The sequence below is a fragment of the Phalacrocorax aristotelis genome, chromosome W, assembly GCF_949628215.1.
Source record: "Phalacrocorax aristotelis chromosome W, bGulAri2.1, whole genome shotgun sequence".
Taxonomy (NCBI): Eukaryota; Metazoa; Chordata; class Aves; order Suliformes; family Phalacrocoracidae; genus Phalacrocorax; species Phalacrocorax aristotelis.
Genome location: NC_134310.1, coordinates 475,999 through 494,469, shown reverse-complemented (window position 1 = coordinate 494,469; position 18,471 = coordinate 475,999). Strand labels below are relative to the sequence as shown.

Genomic DNA, 18,471 nt, shown 5'->3' with positions numbered 1-18,471 from the left:
TCCTTGTGCCCCCCCAGCCCCTCCAGGTGGGCTGGGGTGAAAAGCAGAAAAGGCCTTGGCTCTGTGTAAGAACTGCTCAGCAGGAATGAAAACATCCCTGTGTTATCAACACTGTTTTCAGCAGAACTGCAGAACATAGCCCCATACTAGCTATTATGAAGAAAATTAACTCTATGCCAGCCAAAACCAGCACAAAAGTTTACAGGGTCTTTCTGTAAGGAAAGATGAAAGTCCTGAAAATCTGTGAGTCACATTACTGTCACCTGTGACAGTAAATTTATGTGATACTGGAAATTAAAATAAATTATTTGCACAGGATCTTCTCGTTCACTGAGCTGCAGGTGGTGTCTTCCTTTAAGTTTGGTTGTTTTACAGATATTCCTCCCACTTAAAAAAGATGCTGGAGCGTTTTTTTTTTTCCAATAAGTAAAAATTTTTCAACCTGTTTGGTCATTTTAGCCTAGAGCAGCAAACCATTTCTGTGAACATTTTCATGCTTTCTGTAATGAAGATAGATTCATTTATAGGAACTTCTACTTCAGAAAAATAATTACTGTAACAGTAATGTAACCGAGTCACCCTCATTCCCTGATCCACCAGTCTGTGGCAACAGCGTGAAGCTGTTTTTACCAAGGAAAGCTTAACACACACACACACAGTCCTACACGGCAGAGGGTAAACTGCACAGTGGCATCAGCATTCCCTCACCCACCTCCTCTGCAACTGTCAAAGTCCCTCATGTCTCCTCTCAAGCCCCACTCTCCCGCAGCAGGGCCATCCTTTCCATCAGCGCCTGTGCCGGGTCTGTTGCTGTTGCCCACCCTGCACAAGGGCCCAGGAGATGAGGCCCTGGGCTGGCGGGGCACGCTGGGCACCACCAGCAGCATCCATCCCATGCGCGCCGAGGTCCCTCACAGCCGCCTGGGCCACCTCAGAGCACCACACCACGTAAGGCAAAGGGAGTTGAGGGGAAAACAAACTGCTGAGAAGTTTAGGTTTCTCGAATGTGATCGAGAAAATAACCTCAAGGGAAACGTTGGCCGCTCTCTCCAGAAGTATGAAGCCCCCGCGGAGCAACTCCCTGCGGCCTGCTACAGGCACGAGCTGGCAGGGCAGCCAGCCCCAGCAGGCCCCTTGAAAGCCCGTCGAACTGCTGCCCGCCCCGGGGCTCCCGCGGCGGCGCCGCCGAGGGCTGAGCGCCGGGGCCGACACCCCCTCGCCTCCCCCCTGCCGGCAGCCCGCCGGGGCGGGGAGGCGGGCGGGGACCCGGGGCTGTCGTCCGCGGCCCCCGCCCCCGCCGGAGGCAGGACGGAGGCACGGGGGGCCGGGGGCGGCCGCAGCCCCGGCCCCGTGAGGAGGCGTCAGGCGCGGGAGCTCCGCTCGCGCCCGATCCCGGCTCCGTATAAATGGGGGGGCGGCGGCGGCGACGGCAGCGCTTCGCCCAGACGGAGCCGGAGCCGGCCCGCAGCGCAGGGCGGCTCGGCGGCGACAGCAGCACCGGCGGCGGCAGCGACACCGGCAGCGGCACGATGGGCGGCGGTGGCCCCCGGCGGCCTGGCGCTCTGCCGCTGCTGGCGCTGGCGCTGCTGGCGGCGCAGGGCGGCGCGGCGCCCCTGCAGCCCGGCGGCTCCCCCGCGCTCACCAAGATCTACCCCCGCGGCAGCCACTGGGCTGTGGGTAAGTCTCCGTCCCGCCCGCCGCTGCCCGGCAGCCCGCCGCCCCCTCCCCACCGCCGCCGGACCGGCCCGACCCTCTCTCCGCCCAGCCCCCGTCCGCGCCTCGCCCGCCCGGCGCCGCCCCGACGGCGCTCCGCCGCTCCCACGGCGGCTCTCCGTGCCTGCGGGGGCAGCGGCCTCGGCCACAAGGGCAGGGTCGCGGCAGCCTGGCGTCCCACTGGGCCTCCCGGGACGGCTGCGCTGTCCCAGCCGGCGCCGCGGCGGGCTGCTGCCGGCGGGGGCCCAGTTGCGCGGACGGGGGCGGAGGGCCGCTGCGAGCGCACCGGCGGTCTGCGGCTCGCACCGGCGCCGGCCGCCTCCCGGGACCGGGCGCCCCGCCGGTCCGGCTCGGCTCCACGCGCGGCGGCCGGTCCCGGGGCCGAGGTCCCGCCTGCCTCCCCGCCCGGGCCGCTCTGGTCCTGCTGGCGCAGTGCGAGCGCGTCCCCGACGGGCGCTCCCCAGTACCTGCGAGCGCCGGGCGGGCCCTGTGCGCTGCCCGGAGGCGGGCAGGATCAGGGCAGGGCGCAGCGGTCTCCCCGAGGGCCAGCACCCGTGGCCGAGGGCGGGCCAGCCGCCGCAGACGGTCCGCCACCGGCCGTGTGCCGCCTCTGAGCATCGGGTGCGGAGCAGCGCTGCTGCGGAAGCGACCTGCCTCCCAGACAGACTTCGGCCTCCGCCTCTGCACCCCTGCCCTGTGCAGGGCAGAGGGTGCAGGGTAACGCGGCATTCCCCGCTACCTTCGACATGTTTATTCGGCGATTATGTTTTCTACCGCTACCCTTCTTCACAGGTGCAGGAACCCGGACCCAAGCCTGAAGGCAGCCGGCCGGGACCCTCGAGCTCCCCAGCACTCCGAGGCGCGCCCAGCACCTTGGGGAGCGCCGCTCTCAGCGGGGGCCCTGGGGCACTCAGCCTGCAGGAGGCTCCTCCGCTGCCGTCTCTCCCCCTCTCCTTCCCAGTAGCTTCATTCGCAGCATAAAACCCACTCTGATTTCATTTTGATGACAGTAAAGCATGGTATATCAAAAGTGCATGCATATTAGCTCCTAGAAAGGCGCTGGAGCATAGGCTTAACTACAGTTTCCACATCCCATCTCAAGGCAGGGGAAGTCCAAATCCTACAGCTTCTCCATTCACTTATTATTCCAGCAAATCTTATCAGGTGCCTCTCCCTAGCTCCAGGCAAAGTGCTTGGTTATCTCTGCCCCGTTCTCAGCAATGTTTTCTCTGACAGTGTAGCATAAGAGACAGAGGAAATGAATTGTGTGCGACACTGACAAAACCTCCAGTCTCAGCTGTGCTTCAGCTTAGACATCATCTAACCCTTTTCCTCCCTCCAGCCTATCAGTCAGTGACAAATTCCAGCCGATGTTTGAACAATCAAATCTATACCTCTTTTGGTTAATTTCATGCTACTGTCATTGTTACAGGACATTTAATGGGGAAAAAAAGCACTGGAGATTTTCCTTATGTTTATGAAGAAGAAAACAAGACCCCGTTTTCAGCATTACCTGAAAATATCAAGCAGCTGGAAGACTATCAGCAGTGGGAAGAAATCTCAAAATATTTGCTACGGCTGCTGGAAGGGAATGAAAATAAAAGTGCTCACTTTTTAAAAGGAGAGCTTCCCCGGTATACCAGGAACACCTGGGAGACAGATGACAGTAGCAGTTGGAAAGATGTAAGTAAGATAAAACCTGTGAAAACAGTCCCACATATTCAAATTTTGTTTTACAGCAACATATCAGCTTCCTCTAACTTGTGGATTGTCCAGAAAGTAGCAGAAATGCATCTCGTGCACAAGTCATTCAGTAAAGTAAGACTCTACTGATTGTCGCTCACAGATTGTGTTTTTATGAATTTGCTACTGGGCATAAACTGGGCAAGCATTAAGCAGATTTCAGTGTCTGGATTCCTTTCAAGTAGCTTGGTCATTCCATTCTTTGCTGTTCTAGCACCTCATGCTCAGATGACCACATCAGCACCACGTTCTGTATTAACTCAGCACAAACAAGCTCGTGTGAAAGACAGGTGTGAATGCAGAGGGCGGGAAGAAGGCAAAGGGTATTGTGTATAAAGCCACATCATGTTGAATGTCTTCCTCGGTTGCTGTTCTGGCTGGTATTATCTTGCCCAGCTTGTGAAGTATTGCTGATCAGTGGATAGAGCAGCTGGGTTGGAGAGTTTCTTCTGCTCCCAGCTCTGTCCTTGTCTCATGCAAGTCTTTTTCCTCCAGCGGAGGGTGCTGGCCACTGCTACTGTGGTCATTTGTGGTCTTGCAAAATGAGCCTGTGGCTACCAATAAGCCATAATGTGTGCCTAGGACCCACCTCATCTTCCCTCAAGTTAATGTACTTACTAGCACTATTTCACAAGACAACAAGACTTTGGAACAGATTCACCCCTATTCTTTCAGGAAATCCTAGAAAATACACGTGGAAGGATATCAGAGAGGTTTTACAGAACGTAATCAGGGTCTAAATGACATAACTGCAGAATTTAATAGAAAACTTTCTTTTTAATGCGTCAGGTACAGTAATGGTGGTATAGCTGCAGAATTCTTTTGGGTGATGTTGAAATAGAACAAGAGTATTAACACACCCCCTTGAAGACATTATTGGAAAGGGTTTTTTTCTTCCCATATTCTACTGTAATATGGTATAGTTAATATTCTTGGGCTAACTTCAGCCCAGTCTCCCTCCTGAAATCCTGGTGCAGTGAAGTCAGTAAACGCTTCGGTTTTGACTTGAATATGGGTAAAAATTTACCCATTAAATTAAGCCATGATTTAAATCTCTTACACCACTGATACGAACTCTGTCCATAGGTTTCTCTCTGGCTATGGCTTTATGACAGTGATGTTTATAATAACTGTGATTAATGCTATCTATAAAGGAAACTATTAATCTCATCTTCAGCTCTGCAGTGTGCAACTTTGTAATCAAGTTAGATTAACAAATTCCATTATGCTATGTAAAGAGGGAAATGTCTTTTGACTTCTAAAAGTGTCTGGTAATAAATCGTACTTAGGAAGGCTGAAAGTTGCCTCTGGTAAGTTCAATCATACCCGTATGTCTGTACTTCTACCCTAAATTAATATCCACATTTTTGGGGTAAGACATTGAACATATGCATAGAATAGAGATTATTGCCTTGAATATCCAAATTTCCCCAATGACTACTAAAAAACTCGTATCTTTCATGTGACTAAAATATATGACAGCTTGCAGAACCTTATTTTGCCATAGAACCTTTGATTTCCAGCATTCAACAGTAACTTTGTCTCCACCTTGAAGTAAAACATAATAATGAAAGTAGCAGTTAACCTGTGCTTTCCTATTGTTGGACACAAATACCCAGTTGAATTCAGCCTAGATAAGCTATAATGTATAGTTTTTCCTTTGGCTTCAGAAAGTAAAAACCCAGCAGCTGGAAGTTAAGCTATAGATCTTTTTGAGATCTGCTTTCCAGATGAGGAAGACCTGAAGTTCATAAGGAATGTGCTTTACTTTTTTTGAGGGTTGTGACAGTTTCCTAAACATTTAAATAATGAAAGTAATTATTTTTAATAAAGGAGGCTTTGTTTATTTATAAAGGTGGAATTCTGGTATACATATGAAATTCAGTCATACATGTACAGAGTGATACAAGAGCATAAATGACCTCTGGATTTTGATTCTGTAGATTTTTCTGGATGTGAGGGGTTCCATGTTGCACAAACTTTGGTTAGACAACACCTTCGTTTAAGGTGCTGCTGTACCACAGGTGATGAAGGTGTCCATGTACAAGAATGATGAATGTAGCTACCTGCCTCGGTGGAAGCTGGCCAGGTAGAATAAACTGGTGATGATAATGCAGTGCATATGAGAAATTAGTACTTGGCATTAAATACTTTTGCAGCCATATTGTGTTTGAGTTTGAAAGGGGAACTAATTCTAGGAGGAACCAGACACCATATTTACAGCAGGTTACGATTCACTGTGAAATGGCCTGTTGGATTGAGGTATTGAAATGTCACCCAAAAAGGTAAATTGTGAACCCTACTGTCAGCTGATGGAATAGCTGTCCCAAGACCGATCACACCATCGAGGGGGGCTATAATTCTTATAGGCTGAGTACGCACTTGCAGAGATGCTAACCACAAGGAGTCTATCTCTGTGTGTGTGCAACCCTGTGTTCCTGTGTAATGAACATAAGCAAAGACAGGCTGCATTGGGAAGAAAAGTACTATGAGGACTTTGTTTCGTGGACTTATTAAAATTTCGCTGATTTAATGTAAAATTTGAATTTTAAATTTAAGTTCTGAAGTCCCCAAAGCTAAAGGCTGCAGAAGTAAATACAGACATCTACTTGAGGTAACTCAACTCAGGGTCTCACTTAGCTCAAATTCATTCAGTGCATTATCCACCCCTAATGCTCACACTGTGCTGTACCTTTCTCAAGAATAAAAAAGACATTTCTAAAAGACTCACCGAGAGTCGGGAAAGTGCTGTAACACACAAACAGTCAAAAAAGCCAAAGAGAGGAGCAGAGTAGTTCTGGGAATTAGGCTTAGGGTAGTGCACCTGAGTTATTTTCTGTTTTCAGTTAATACCAGGCAAATGAAGATCTTGCCTGCTCTTTATTCTGTGACTAAATTACAGTTAAAGTAGTTAAAGATCAGAATGGAAATCTCTCCTGCAAGTTGGCCTAAGTGTAAAAGTAAGTTGGAAAATAAGCTTTAAATTGTTTCTATGACTTGGCTTTTTAACACTAACAAGACACTATATAAATGAGACAGCAGAGAGAATTATTTGGGAGAATGCCTTTCCTCATACTTTGGCAGTTGGTTATTACACTAACCAAGACAAATGAGGTCTGTTTTGGAAAGGTTATTAGGAATGTGTTTGTTATGCGAATACACAGAGAAGATATATATTAGGCTTATTAACTTAGTGAATGACTTTTTTCGGGACTGGTCTATAAACAATATTTTTCTCTTTTTATTAGATGATGGACTATCTGCTTCAAGTTGTGAATACGAAAGAGAGCAACCCAAGCTGAAAGGTCTCCAAATCATGAAGAAATGGAATACTTTCTGTAAGAGACTATATTTCACAAGCACTTGATTGTATCAGATAATCAACAAGGTCTCTTTTCTGTAAACAAGATTTCCTTTGTGTAAAATATCTAAATACACATATTCTTGTATGTTTCAGCAATGACTAAGCTGTCTACTTCATTTTCAAGGTTGCATTTTCTCACTTGAATGGCTTTGATATATATAATTGTCACAGAAGGGTCTTCCAATTAATTATATGACTTACCTATCTAATCAGTTCATCTCTTAGTTCAAAACTACATGACAATTCAACATTCACAATAAATAGTACTAATAAAAAGGCTGAGTTTATACTTTTATTTGAGTTAATAAAATGGAAATTGGCTGTGACACAGGTAGTAACAAAAAAACCAACAGAATGATTCATTTTCCACTGAAGCTCTTCTCCTTGAGTTGCTCCCTGGTCTGTCATTTTTTTCAATAGAGGGAAGCCGACGCTGCCTTCCCAAGGTATTGATGGGCCAAGTACAGAGCATATGATGCCCTTCCACATGCAGGCAGCAGGGAGATCTGCTGAAAGAGACTCTGCCTCCTTGTTTGACTCGGAGGCAACGCGGCAGCTCAGCATGCTCCTACCACACGCTCCTAACCGTGTGTTAGCAGGTCCAGTGCCTAAGGGAAGAACATGGCCGCCCAGGAGAACAAGCTTGCGGCACCTCTGGTGGGGCTACAGCACATCATAGCCAAGCAATACTCCTTGCTTACCTGTAGCTTTCTGGACGGGACAGACACTATCAGAGACCCAGACAAGGACATAACGTGCTGCCACCTTTCCTCAGAGGAGACCACTGACAGACCAGGCTGTAAGGGCGGCAGGAAGCATCCGTTTGTGCACAGCTCAACACAGAGCATGAGAAGCAAGTCTGGGCAGAGAGGTGACACTGCTCAGCACTGGTAAGGCCACCCGTGCAGTACTATGTCCAGTTCTGAGCATCCCAGTACAAGTGGGACATGGACAAACTGGAGAGAATCCAACAAGGGACCACAAAAGATGATTAAGGGGCTGGAGCATCTCTCCTGCGAGGAAAGCCTGCAGCTGTTCAGCCCAGAGGAAAAAAGGCTCAAGGGGGCTCTTACAAGTATGTATAATTCCCTGAAGGGAGGGTATAAAGAAGAGAGGGCAGGCTTTTTCCGATGACAGCCAGTGGCAGGACCAGAGGAAATGGGCACCAAGTGAAACGTGGGAGGTTCCCTCAGCACCCAGAAACACTTTTTCGCTCTGAGGGTGACTTTAGCCCAGAGAGGTGGTGGAGTCTCCCTCCCTGGAGATATTCAAAAGTCACCTGGACGTGGTCCTGGGCAGCTGGGCCTAGGAGACCCCACTCGAGCAGGGGGTTGGAGAAGGGACCTCCAGAGGTCCTGTGAAATGGAGACTAGATAAAGGGATAAATGAGTCAAATGTATGGCTTTACACAAAGACAGTGCATTCGTGCTGATGCTCTCTCAGACTCGCGGGCCATCGCAGCGGCGCCAAAGGCCCTAGACAAGCTAAAAGTCCGTCCCAGCTTTGAATCCCACGGCGCTTGGCCGGCCCCGCCGGGCAGAGCCGCGCCCAGCGCGCAGAGCCCGCGGCGGCAGCAACGGAGCTCCGCCCGCCGCCAGCAGGGGGCGCGCTCGGCCCACGGACGGGCGGGGGCGGGGCGGGGCGGAGGGGCGGGGGCGGGGCGGAGGGGCGGGGCGGGGCGGGGCGGGGCGGAGGGGCGGGGCGGGGCGGAGGGGCGGTGGCTGGGCGGGGCGGGGCGGAGGGGCGGTGGCGGGGCGGGGCGGAGGGGCGGGGGCGGGGCGGAGGGGCGGTGGCTGGGCGGGGCGGAGGGGCGGGGGCGGGGCGGGGCGGAGGGGCGGGGGCGGGGCGGGCGCCCCGCGCAGCTTCGCATCCAGGGGCGCCTGCGGCCCGGGCGGGGCGTTACCGGGGCCGGCGTACGGCAGCACCGCTGCCGCCTCCCAGCCGCACCGGGGAAGCAGCCGGTGCTCCTGCGGCCGTCCGAGGCGGGCGTTGTGGGCAGCGCGGCGCGCTGCTCCCCTGCAACAGCACATGGCGGGTTTCAGGCTTCACCGGGCATCTCTTTTTCTTGCCAACATCGGTAGTGTACCGTGTGTATTAGGTGATAAGCCACTGCCCAGGTGCACGTACAGCATTGATACTTCTCCCTTTAATCTCTCATCTGTGCCCAGTTATGCAATTCTAATTCCACTTTTCATTTCCTTTTGTAGTGGCTCAATGCTGACTTATTCCCAGAGCAGCAGGAAACTGAGGTGAGGACTAATGAGTGTCCAGATGTGTACTCTGTAGCCCTCTCGTTCAACCCTGCAGGTCTTCTCAGAAAAAACTGGAGAAAAAGGCACTGTAGTGCCAATGGGGCATAAAGTCAATTAGACTGCTGCTGAGTACCTGCACGCTTCATCTTCGATATGCTGAGTTACAGGGCGAATCCCATTTATCTCAGTGGACATCCCATCCTGTGCCAGCCAAAGGGAATACTCAGTGTATTTAACTGCTGTCCCAGGATTTTTATAAATTAAAAATGCTTATCCTTTTCAATTTCACCTTTCTCTTTTTGTCCGTGTTTGCCACCTTGCCCAAAGATAATGTGAAGTCTTGCCAGGAGTTAGGATTAGCACTTCAGAAAAATCCCCCAGCTCATGTGGTGTGCCAGTCTTTCTTCCCCTCCCTCCAAGGCCCTCTTCCCTACTGGAGGAAAGATCTGTGAAAAAGGTCATATGAGAAAGTTCACGTGCAGTCTGGGTTCTGCCATCAAGTGGTTTGATTTTAGCTCAATGCAGGGCCAGATTGGGACAGCTATAGCTAAGTGCTTTGCCAGGACACCCAGAAGGAAAGTTACTCAGAAAGATAATACACAGGAGCAATCCACAGAAGAGCAGGAAAAGCAGGTGACAGCTCTTTCTGGGGCAGAGTGGAGGGCAGACTCTCATTCCCCAGCAAGGTCCAGATTGCCCACATTACCCAAAGTGTGTAACAGCTCAGCCAGCACCCCATACCCTCAGGGATACTAGGCCATGCCTTGAAAGCTTTGTTCATACATTTGAATCAACTTTCCCCTGCCCAGCCTTGGCAGTGATGAAGGCAGAGTGGAGGAAGGAGTTGAGCAAAATAAGATGAGTGCCACAAAAAGGTGTTGGGAAGCTGGCTTTAGTCTTTGTGTGGCCACAGTCACTGGAGTGGATATGTGCATGAGTTATACACCCAAGAAATAAAAGAGAAAAAGCCTGGCCCAGAAGCCAAAGCACGATGTGAAGACTTGAGAGCTCTTTGTACAGACTCCAGGTGCGATGCTGAGCACAGGCATCTACCTCTGTCAGCACCCTTGGCCTCCAGCTATGGAACTGAAAGGGTTTGTGGCCTCTTGCAGAGCCTATATCGTATGTGCCAGGCATGTGTGGATGACTCATATTACCTGAAGGGGTCTCAAGTAGCACTAGAGCCATGAAATAACCCAGTCATGCCACCCCTCTCTGAGCCTGGGTGAGTCATGTTTCTCTGCATGTAAAATGGGAATGCCCTGTCCCACAGAGGCAGCATCAAATAAACTAGAAGGGTATTTGTTAGGATGTTACAGGGAAGGGATGGAGGAGCAGCATGTTTATGACTAGTTCATCATGAACTATGAAGCCATGGACAGCTGCAGGTTTGCCTACCATACAAGTCATCCTGGTTTTGACTCACGCTGCAGCCAGCAGAGGCATTTGAGCAAGGACAAGCTGCTGGTGAGCCAGTCTTCCTGAGGAACCCTTTGTTTAAAAGCATTGCTTAAAACTATCATCCCTTTGTTGACATCTGGATTAGCCCAGAGGCCCGTCTCTTTCCTGCTCCCTGCACCTGCCTCCTCGCTGAGGTGGAATCAAAGGAGGGCTATCTGACCTACCTGCGCAGGTCAGCACACCACCCTCTTTGTTTACCCCAATACTCCCTTCTGTATCAGTGGCCAAAGCTTCAGGTTTGTCTCTTCTTGCCTCCATCCAAATTTCTGCTTCCTCCACTTAAACTCTTTCCTGAATATCTTGCCTAGCTGACTTTAACTGCTTTTCTACACAGAACCAAACATTTCAGAGCAGATTTGACAGTTCTTAGTGGGGCAGAAATGTCATATGACAGAGGGATGACTGCCAAATGTCAGCCAATTTTCACATCATTCACTGGCAGAACACAGAGATGCTCAGAGAGAGGAGACACACTATTCATTCTACCAGAAAACTTGGTAATATTGTCAGAGTGACCACTGTCCTAGTCTAATCAGCTTTTTGGTCTGCTCTCTTTCGTTTTATTCCACCATTTCTTCTACTGATAGGATTTTGTAAATGGGTACCCTGTGGTTGACAAGCTGTTGAAGGAAGTGGATAAAGCCCCAAGGTTTACAACCCATGGCATCAGTGACACAGGAAGACGCTGGCTGCATAAAGAAAGAACCTGAGTATCCAGTCCAAAACCACTGTAGCTGAAGGGAAACCCCTTGAATTAATGTCTGTTGGCGTTGGACTTTGTAGTATTTCCTGAGAGACTGAACTGAAGAAAGATGTAGCCAGGAGCTTTGAACAGATACTTGAGATTTTTCAGTAGTAATTAACTAAATGTTCTTACTTGAAATCCCTGTCGGATGTAGCTGAGGCAGCTGAAAAGAAGATCCTTCAACTGCCCATCTTGCCTGTGGACATCAACATGTCCTCGACAGAGGAAGGGAACAGTATTGCCCCCACCCCCAACAGCTCATAACAGAAATTTAAACTGTGATGAGCTCCGTGTGTTTTCATTTCACAGGGACTGTGACCCATTGTGGCTGTCAAGCAAACACGATGGCTGGCCCACTGCTCCAGGGGAGATGACAGCTGGAGGTATTCTCAGGCACTAACATATGTAGCCACTTCTCCTGATGCCATCCGGCAGGGACCGAGGGTCAGTCCTGGATGGAGAGCCAGTCTTGCTCCACTGGGAAGCAACTGAGCTGAACTCCATGTCAAAACTCCCCTTGGCTTAAATAGGTCAGGAGGCTTTGATAGTTTTCTTGAATACTGACAGGATTTTGAAAGGGATGGGAAGGAAGAGAGCTTAAATAAATTTTCTGCTGAGAAATGGTGCCATTGAGACCAAATTGCATAATGGCATTTTCCTCATAATTATTAATTCAGAGATCTTCAAAGCTATTTATAGCAATTGTCTTCTCTCTTGCATGCTACTGACCTGTGTGAAACTTTATGCAACACTCCTGTATGTTAAGCCTGGGATTTCTGGCTGGGCAAAGACAGCCAGGCCTAATGGAGAGACTTCTCACGAAAAAGAGTCTACCTCTCTGCATTTCACATCTTAATGAGAAATCACCCAGGATCAACCACATTTGCCAGTGGAGACCTTGCTACAGATGAAGCAGATGCAGAGATTGTGATTTGATTTTACTTCTCCAGAACTCTGAAGCAAATGCAAAGTGGACAGCTTAACAGTCTGCATAATATAAAGAAAAATATACCAGCCCTGCACTCCCTGATTAAAAAATGGGAAGCTCAGACTGCTCATGTGGGATTTATCTGGGAATGAACTAGGCTTTCCAAACACAGTTAGGGTCCTATTTCAGCCTGTTCACCAATGAAATACAACAGCAAAGGAGAAGGGAAAGAGCTCCTCAGCTTCTGACGCTGGCTGCCTTCCCCAAGGCTCATTTGGCTGTGTCCAGTCCAGTTTGACTGGTAGCAGACACAACTTGTCTTGCCTCCATTCCCAGCAAGATTTGCCCCTTCTCACTAGTCGTTTGCTCTATATTGAGAAGGGAGGTGCTGTACTCCCAGGAGCAGGTATCTGTGCCCGTGGAAGGGTAGCAAGGATTCATCTCCATGTAGCAATCTGTCCCTGGAGTCTCTTGGGGTAGCCCTTGCTGACTGCCCCATATTCAGGACACTGAGCAAAGACCAAGTTACTCTTGGGAAATCTCTAAGAAGTAATAACCGCTTCACCCACTAAAGCCTACATACTTCCATGAGTAGCCACAACCACTGACAAACCCTATCCTACAAGTCTACTGCTCTGAAAAGGTGGTATGCCACAATTAGCATAACAACATTCAATGTCTGCAATTGTCTCATTGCAAAGGAGTAAATTTCTTATTATTTTCACTAGCAGTTTTTTATTGGTATTATTCTTCCTTAGAATGTCAGGTATTGCAAAGAAGTCAAATATAGACATTAAAAGTACTGTCTTATTAATACAGTTTAAGTAAAAGAAGAAACAGATCACTCAGGAAAGGCCAGGCTAATAGCCTTAGCAAAGTTAGAGTAAAGAAGTGGTTAAGGATCTAGATGATTTAATCCAGTTTTAAGAAAAGGTTTTACAGTGAGCAATTAGATGCTGTTTAAGGAATTAATCACTAATGGGTCATTAACTCTGACTGCTATTGTACAGTTAACAAGCCGAGGCAGGATTATTAGACTCAGCACCCAATTAAGAAGGAGAAGATATTTACAACAAAATGAACAAATGAGCTTTTAAAATGGAACGGGACAATTTGAAAGAAAGTGTAGGAACACAGACAACTAGGCAGCGTACAAGAAAGATATGAGTTTGCATAAGCCTCTGTCCCTTTATTTGTTTGAAAAATATTTACCTGTCTTTGCCCACTTAGATTTAGCTGGTTAAAATATTTATTTTTAGCAATAAACTCATAGCTTTCCTTGAAGGACATGACTGCACACAGTTTATCCATGACAGGGTTTAAATGTACAATGTATAACAGAAGACCTGCTCAATATGTCAATAAAAGAACAATCACCAGAGCTTGACATAATCTTTCATTTTTTGGTCACAGGCGTTGGAACAGGAGCTTATAAAAGTGAACAGTTGTCTTCAGCTGCTATTTCTGCTGTCCTGTCATTGTGGTGTTATCTACTGTTAGTCTTTTACAATTTCAAGTAACCAGCGCTGATCAAAAAGTCGGGGGGGGTGTGGTGTGGGTGTGTGTGGGGTGTGTCATTGCAATGGCTTTACAGGACGCAGATAACTGGAGGCAAAAGGGAGGGAGGGTAGTAGTGTCAATATGTGGAAGAGCACCAATGAAATGCTGAGGAGTTGCTTATTAGTCATGAGCAGTAAGGACAGGTAAGAGCTTTCAGGCAACAGTTAAATGTGCTCCCATGCAGGAGGGTTTTCAGCATCAGAGCCACAGCTGCACTGCAGCCAAGTAATAGTAAGTGTGATTGTTCCTACCCCCTGGAGCAGGAAGAGTGTGCAGAGCCTCGGCATTCATTTGTTAATGTGCATCCGTCACTGATGCAGCCCAGGGTGTGCAAGCACACCAAGAAACATCCTTCCCTCACAGCCACCAGAGATGTGCCTTCTTGCAAGCCCAGCCTCTTTGGTGATGCAAACAAAGCACACCTGTGAAAGGAGCGCTGGAATAAGACCTAAAAACTGAAGCAATACAGTTTTTGTTCTTCTCCCCTCCCCCCACAAGTTTACTCAGGTCTCCTTACTAGAAGTTAGCAAATTATTTCCCTGGTCCCAACAGCGGCGGCACTTTCTTTTCCTGACAGCACGGCACTTTCTTTGCCAAGGAAGCAAACAGCTGTGTGCTGGGGAGGCTGGGCGCCACCACAGACACACACACACAGTGGCACTGGCAGGTCCAGAGCCCAACAGGAGAGTCTGGCCCACACAGGGCCTCCCTGCACCCCCCTGGACCAGCAGAGCTCAGGGAAGGGAAGCCTGGGGGCCTGGGCACAGCATGTGCTCTGGTCCAGAGGGGCAGGTTGGATCTGCAGGGAAGCCAGGGAGAAAGGAAAAGGAGTTTCAAAATAGAGGGATTCCTATTATTATCTGTAAAAGAAGCTCTCCAGACAATAGATGGGGCTGCTGTGGAGAAGACTGTGAAGGGATGTTTAGAAACTGCTGTCTAAGGTTAAAAAGCTCTCTGAAGTGAAGCTGAACAAAGCTGACATACTTGTTTCTGACAGGACTCTTAAAAGATACGCACAGATTGTGAAAATATAATTAGACGCCAGCCTTTGTCTGGCCACAATGAGTGGGAAATGGTGAAAGGAGAGGTCTCCCAGTCTGCATTGAATCATCCCCTGGACACAATGAGGGCGCTTGTGCATCCTTCTCTCTTCCCTAATGAGAAACATTAATTGCCACAACCTCCAGAGTGTGTAGCGCACCCCGTGCCCAGTGGAGGAGAAGGGGTGTTTCATTACAGCTTCTCAGCCCCATTACAGCCAGTAACAGAGATAATGGAAAATAAAGATGCTGCAGTTCTAGTTTCGGCAGCTTGGCGATGGGCACTGGGTGGGCTGGGGAGCCAGCACGGCCCATTGCTGTGCCAGCCTCTTGGGGCTGCACTGGGCAGCCACACCGGGCAGGATGCACCCAGCGAGCGGGCCCCCGCCAGCAGCTCCAGCCACCCAGTCAGGCGTCCAATGCCTTGTCAGCTGCTGCCCGTCTGCCCCCATAGGCAGCTGGACTGCGGGGGCATGGGGTCCTGCAGCACCTGCTGGTACCCTTCTCGGAGGAGGCAGCAAGGCCCACAGGACTGTCACTGACCCCAGCATGCTGGGGCAGGGGTGAGCAAAGCCCATCCGAACCCAGCACTGCTCCACAAGGGCAGCTGTGGGAGTAGTGCCCCTGGCCCAAGGACTGCCAGGGCCCTGGCCACTCCTCACGGAGCAGGGAGCCCCTTGCTGGGTACGCTTCCCGCCGCGGGGCTGCAGCTTCCAGGTTCCAGTGCTCACACCCAGTTTGGGCAGGGTCCTGCCGCTGGAGGGGGAGGGAGGAGGGCGTACGGCCAGGCCTGTCCCACCCCTCTGCACATCACAGGCAGTAGAGGGTCCAGCATCAGCAGCTCACTCGTGTGCAGGAACACGACGCGCAGCCTTCGTGCAGGTTGTGCCATTTAATGGTGCAAACCCAAAAACCCTCTCCATGTAATGCAGGCCTCGGTTCCCAGCCACTTTACATAGCTCTTCGCCCTACTGCAGCTTTTATTGCAACTAAAGCGTCCAGACAAGGAGGAAGAGCAAAAGAGATTTTTTTTTCCCTAAGCTATGATCAGGCCCCTAACTCTGCAGGGCATGTGGAAAGGGGAATTAGAAGGACCACAAAATACAAAGCAAGCTGGGGTGTGGGGGAAAGGCTGGTGCAAGGGACAGCCCTCCCTTGCCTGGCTTTCCAGGGGAGCCAGAGCAGGGTAAGGGCATCCCTTGGTTGTCCCAGGACCGGCCTTCCCTGTGGGTTTCTCCCAGGTGCTGAAGGACTTCAGATTGTCTGCCAAGGTTTGCCGATGGACTGGATGTGCTCCTTGGCCTTCATCCGCAAGGCAGCAATGCTGGTGTTGCGTGGGTCTGCCTCATCCAAGGGGAATTTGTCCACAAAGGTGGCCCCACACTGGTAAGGTGGCGGTGGCCCCATGGCCCCCAGAGGCTGCAGCGCATGGGTCACTGCCGGAGAGTTCAGGAAGGGCGGTGGCGTGTAGCTGCCGGGCAGGCTCTGCGGTGAGGCCACGAAGCCGGGCAGGGTCTGCAGGGCTGTGCTGCTGGGCACAGGCGGGCTGAGCCATGTCTCCAGGGGCAGGTTGCTGCTGAGAGGACCTATGGGTGTTGCCTGTGGTGAGCGGTTGAAGGAGAGGATGGGTGAGTCCTGCAGCTTCATAGAGGTCACCTCCAGCTTCTCCTGCCGCCGCCACTTGGCCCGTCTGTTCTGAAACCACACCTGCAAGCACAGCCGTGTTACCCGGGCCACAGGGCGGCACGGCAGCGCTGCTACCCCCACGGAGGGCTGAGGCTCTCCCCTGGGTGCAGTGGCACACACGAAGTGGAGCTCATGAGAAATGACAGAGCAGCAGACGGCGTGCTGTGCCGAGTTGGGGCAGGAGGGGGGTTCAGCCATGCTTCCCCCATGGGCTCGGCAGACCCGAAGCCCCTCACTCGGCGGAGAGCAGTGCCACGGGGGAAGCCGTGCAGCGAGAGCCCCGCGGGGGAGCCGGCCCGCCGCACCTGCCCGCCCGGCTCGGTTGCCCGCTCGCCGCCGCCCCGGTGCACAGCGGCTTCAGCCGCCCCGGCCCGGGACCCGCCAGGCAAAGGGCAGCGGCGCTGACGACGTGGCTGGGCCGGGCGGAGGGGCCGGGCCGCGGCCCGAGCCCGCGGCTGCCGAAAGGAAACGGCCCCGGGCTCCGCACTGTCGTGCCGGGCCGGGGCCGCCGCGCCGGGGCCGTGCGGACGGCGCCAGCGGCAGATGCGCCCGGTGCTCCAGCGGTGCCCCGAGGGGCCGCTCAGCCACGCACCGGGCGGGGCGAGCGGTACCGGTGCCGGGCTGGGCTCACGGGACAGCGGGGCCGTCGGCGCGGCGCTGCTCCGGCCGCCGGGATCGCGGGGCCGGGCCGGACCGGCCTGCGCCGCGCCGGGAGCTGCCGGCGCCGGGAACGCGGGGCTACGGCGAGCCGCGGCGCGCCGGGCCGCACTGTCGTGGGGTTTCCCGGCGCCGAGCTGAGCCGGGGGTGGCGGAACGCGGGGCCAGGCCAGCGGGCGGGGGCGGGCGTTACCTGCACGCGGACCTCGGGGAGGTTGACCTTCATGGCCAGCTCCTCGCGGCTGTAGACGTCGGGGTAGTGGGACTTCTCGAAGGCGCGCTCCAGCTCGTGGAGCTGGTACGTGGTGAAGGTGGTGCGGTTCCGCCGGTGCTTCTTCTTGGGCTGCTCCTCGTCCGACGGCTTCCCCTCGCCGCCGCTGCCGGCGGGCAGCTCGGGGCTGGCGCTGCCGGGGCAGTACGGCTCTGGGAGGGGAAGGCAGGCGGGTCAGCGGGAGGGCGATCTCCCCGCGGGGCTCACCCGAGGGCGCGGGGAAGAGCTGCCCGCCCGCCCGCGACCCGGCGCCTCTCGCCCGTCGCGCTCACCTTGGAAGCACTCGGCGCGGCCCTGGGGCTCGGCCGGCGGCGGCTCCCCGGGCATCTTGGGGAGGCAGTGCCGGGCACCCCGCCTGTCCGGCTCCTTGGCGCCGCCGGCGCTGCCGTCGGGCGGGAAGGGGCCCAGCAGGCCGTCCTCCTTGGTGAACCCCAGGATGGCCTCGATGCTGTGCAGCCTCGACGGGTTCCCCCCGGGGCTCCGCGCCGCCTGAGCGGACAGCGAGAAGGCGCCCTCGGCCATGGCGAGCAGGGCGCCGGGCGGGTGCATGGGGCGGCCGGCCCGGGGCCCCGACGCGGCGCTGCGGTCCCGCCCGGCCCCGGGGCGGCGCGGGCAGCTCTGGCACGGCGCCGCCCGGCGAGCTGGCCTCCTTGGGGCGGGGGAGGAGTGCCGGGGGGCGGTGGGCGAAAGGGAAGGCGAGGCCCCCGCGCCGCTCCGGCATGGCGGGGGAGGCAGGGCATCCTCAGGGCCCCGCCGGCAGCGCCCGCTGCTCCCCCCCGCCCGCCGGCCGCCCCGCCCCGCCGGCCCCGGCCCCGGCCCCAGACGGCGCCGGGCGATGCCATCCGGGGCCCTCGAGGCGGGGCGGGCCGGCCCCCGGCTGCCGCTGCCGGGGGTTGGCCCAGGCCGGGCCCCCCCGCCGAGCCCCGCGGCAGGAGCCCCGGCGCTGGGGCCGCGCCGCCGGGGCCGAGCGGCGTCGGAAATCATCGTGGGACAGGCGGCTGCCGGTGCGCCGGGCGCGGGGGGACCGACCTGGCACGGCGGTGCCCGGGAC

General features: G+C 53.3%; 2 protein-coding genes across 2 annotated transcripts; one reads left to right on the top strand and one right to left on the bottom strand.

Moving 5' to 3' along the window:
* The first annotated feature begins 1,258 nt into the window (after window positions 1-1,258).
* GRP (gastrin releasing peptide) lies at window positions 1,259-6,912 on the top strand. The gene is made up of 3 exons (XM_075077064.1): window positions 1,259-1,677; window positions 3,146-3,396; window positions 6,705-6,912. Exons 1-3 carry the CDS (start codon window positions 1,407-1,409, stop codon window positions 6,756-6,758), a joined length of 576 nt encoding a protein of 191 aa, XP_074933165.1. The 5' UTR covers window positions 1,259-1,406; the 3' UTR covers window positions 6,759-6,912.
* Window positions 6,913-15,683: 8,771 nt separating this feature from the next.
* On the bottom strand, window positions 15,684-18,214 carry RAX (retina and anterior neural fold homeobox). Its single transcript, XM_075077063.1, has 3 exons — window positions 17,693-18,214; window positions 17,343-17,572; window positions 15,684-16,513 (listed from the first exon to the last, which is right to left on the bottom strand). Exons 1-3 carry the CDS (start codon window positions 17,967-17,969, stop codon window positions 16,061-16,063), a joined length of 960 nt encoding a protein of 319 aa, XP_074933164.1. The 5' UTR covers window positions 17,970-18,214; the 3' UTR covers window positions 15,684-16,060.
* Window positions 18,215-18,471: the final 257 nt, after the last annotated feature.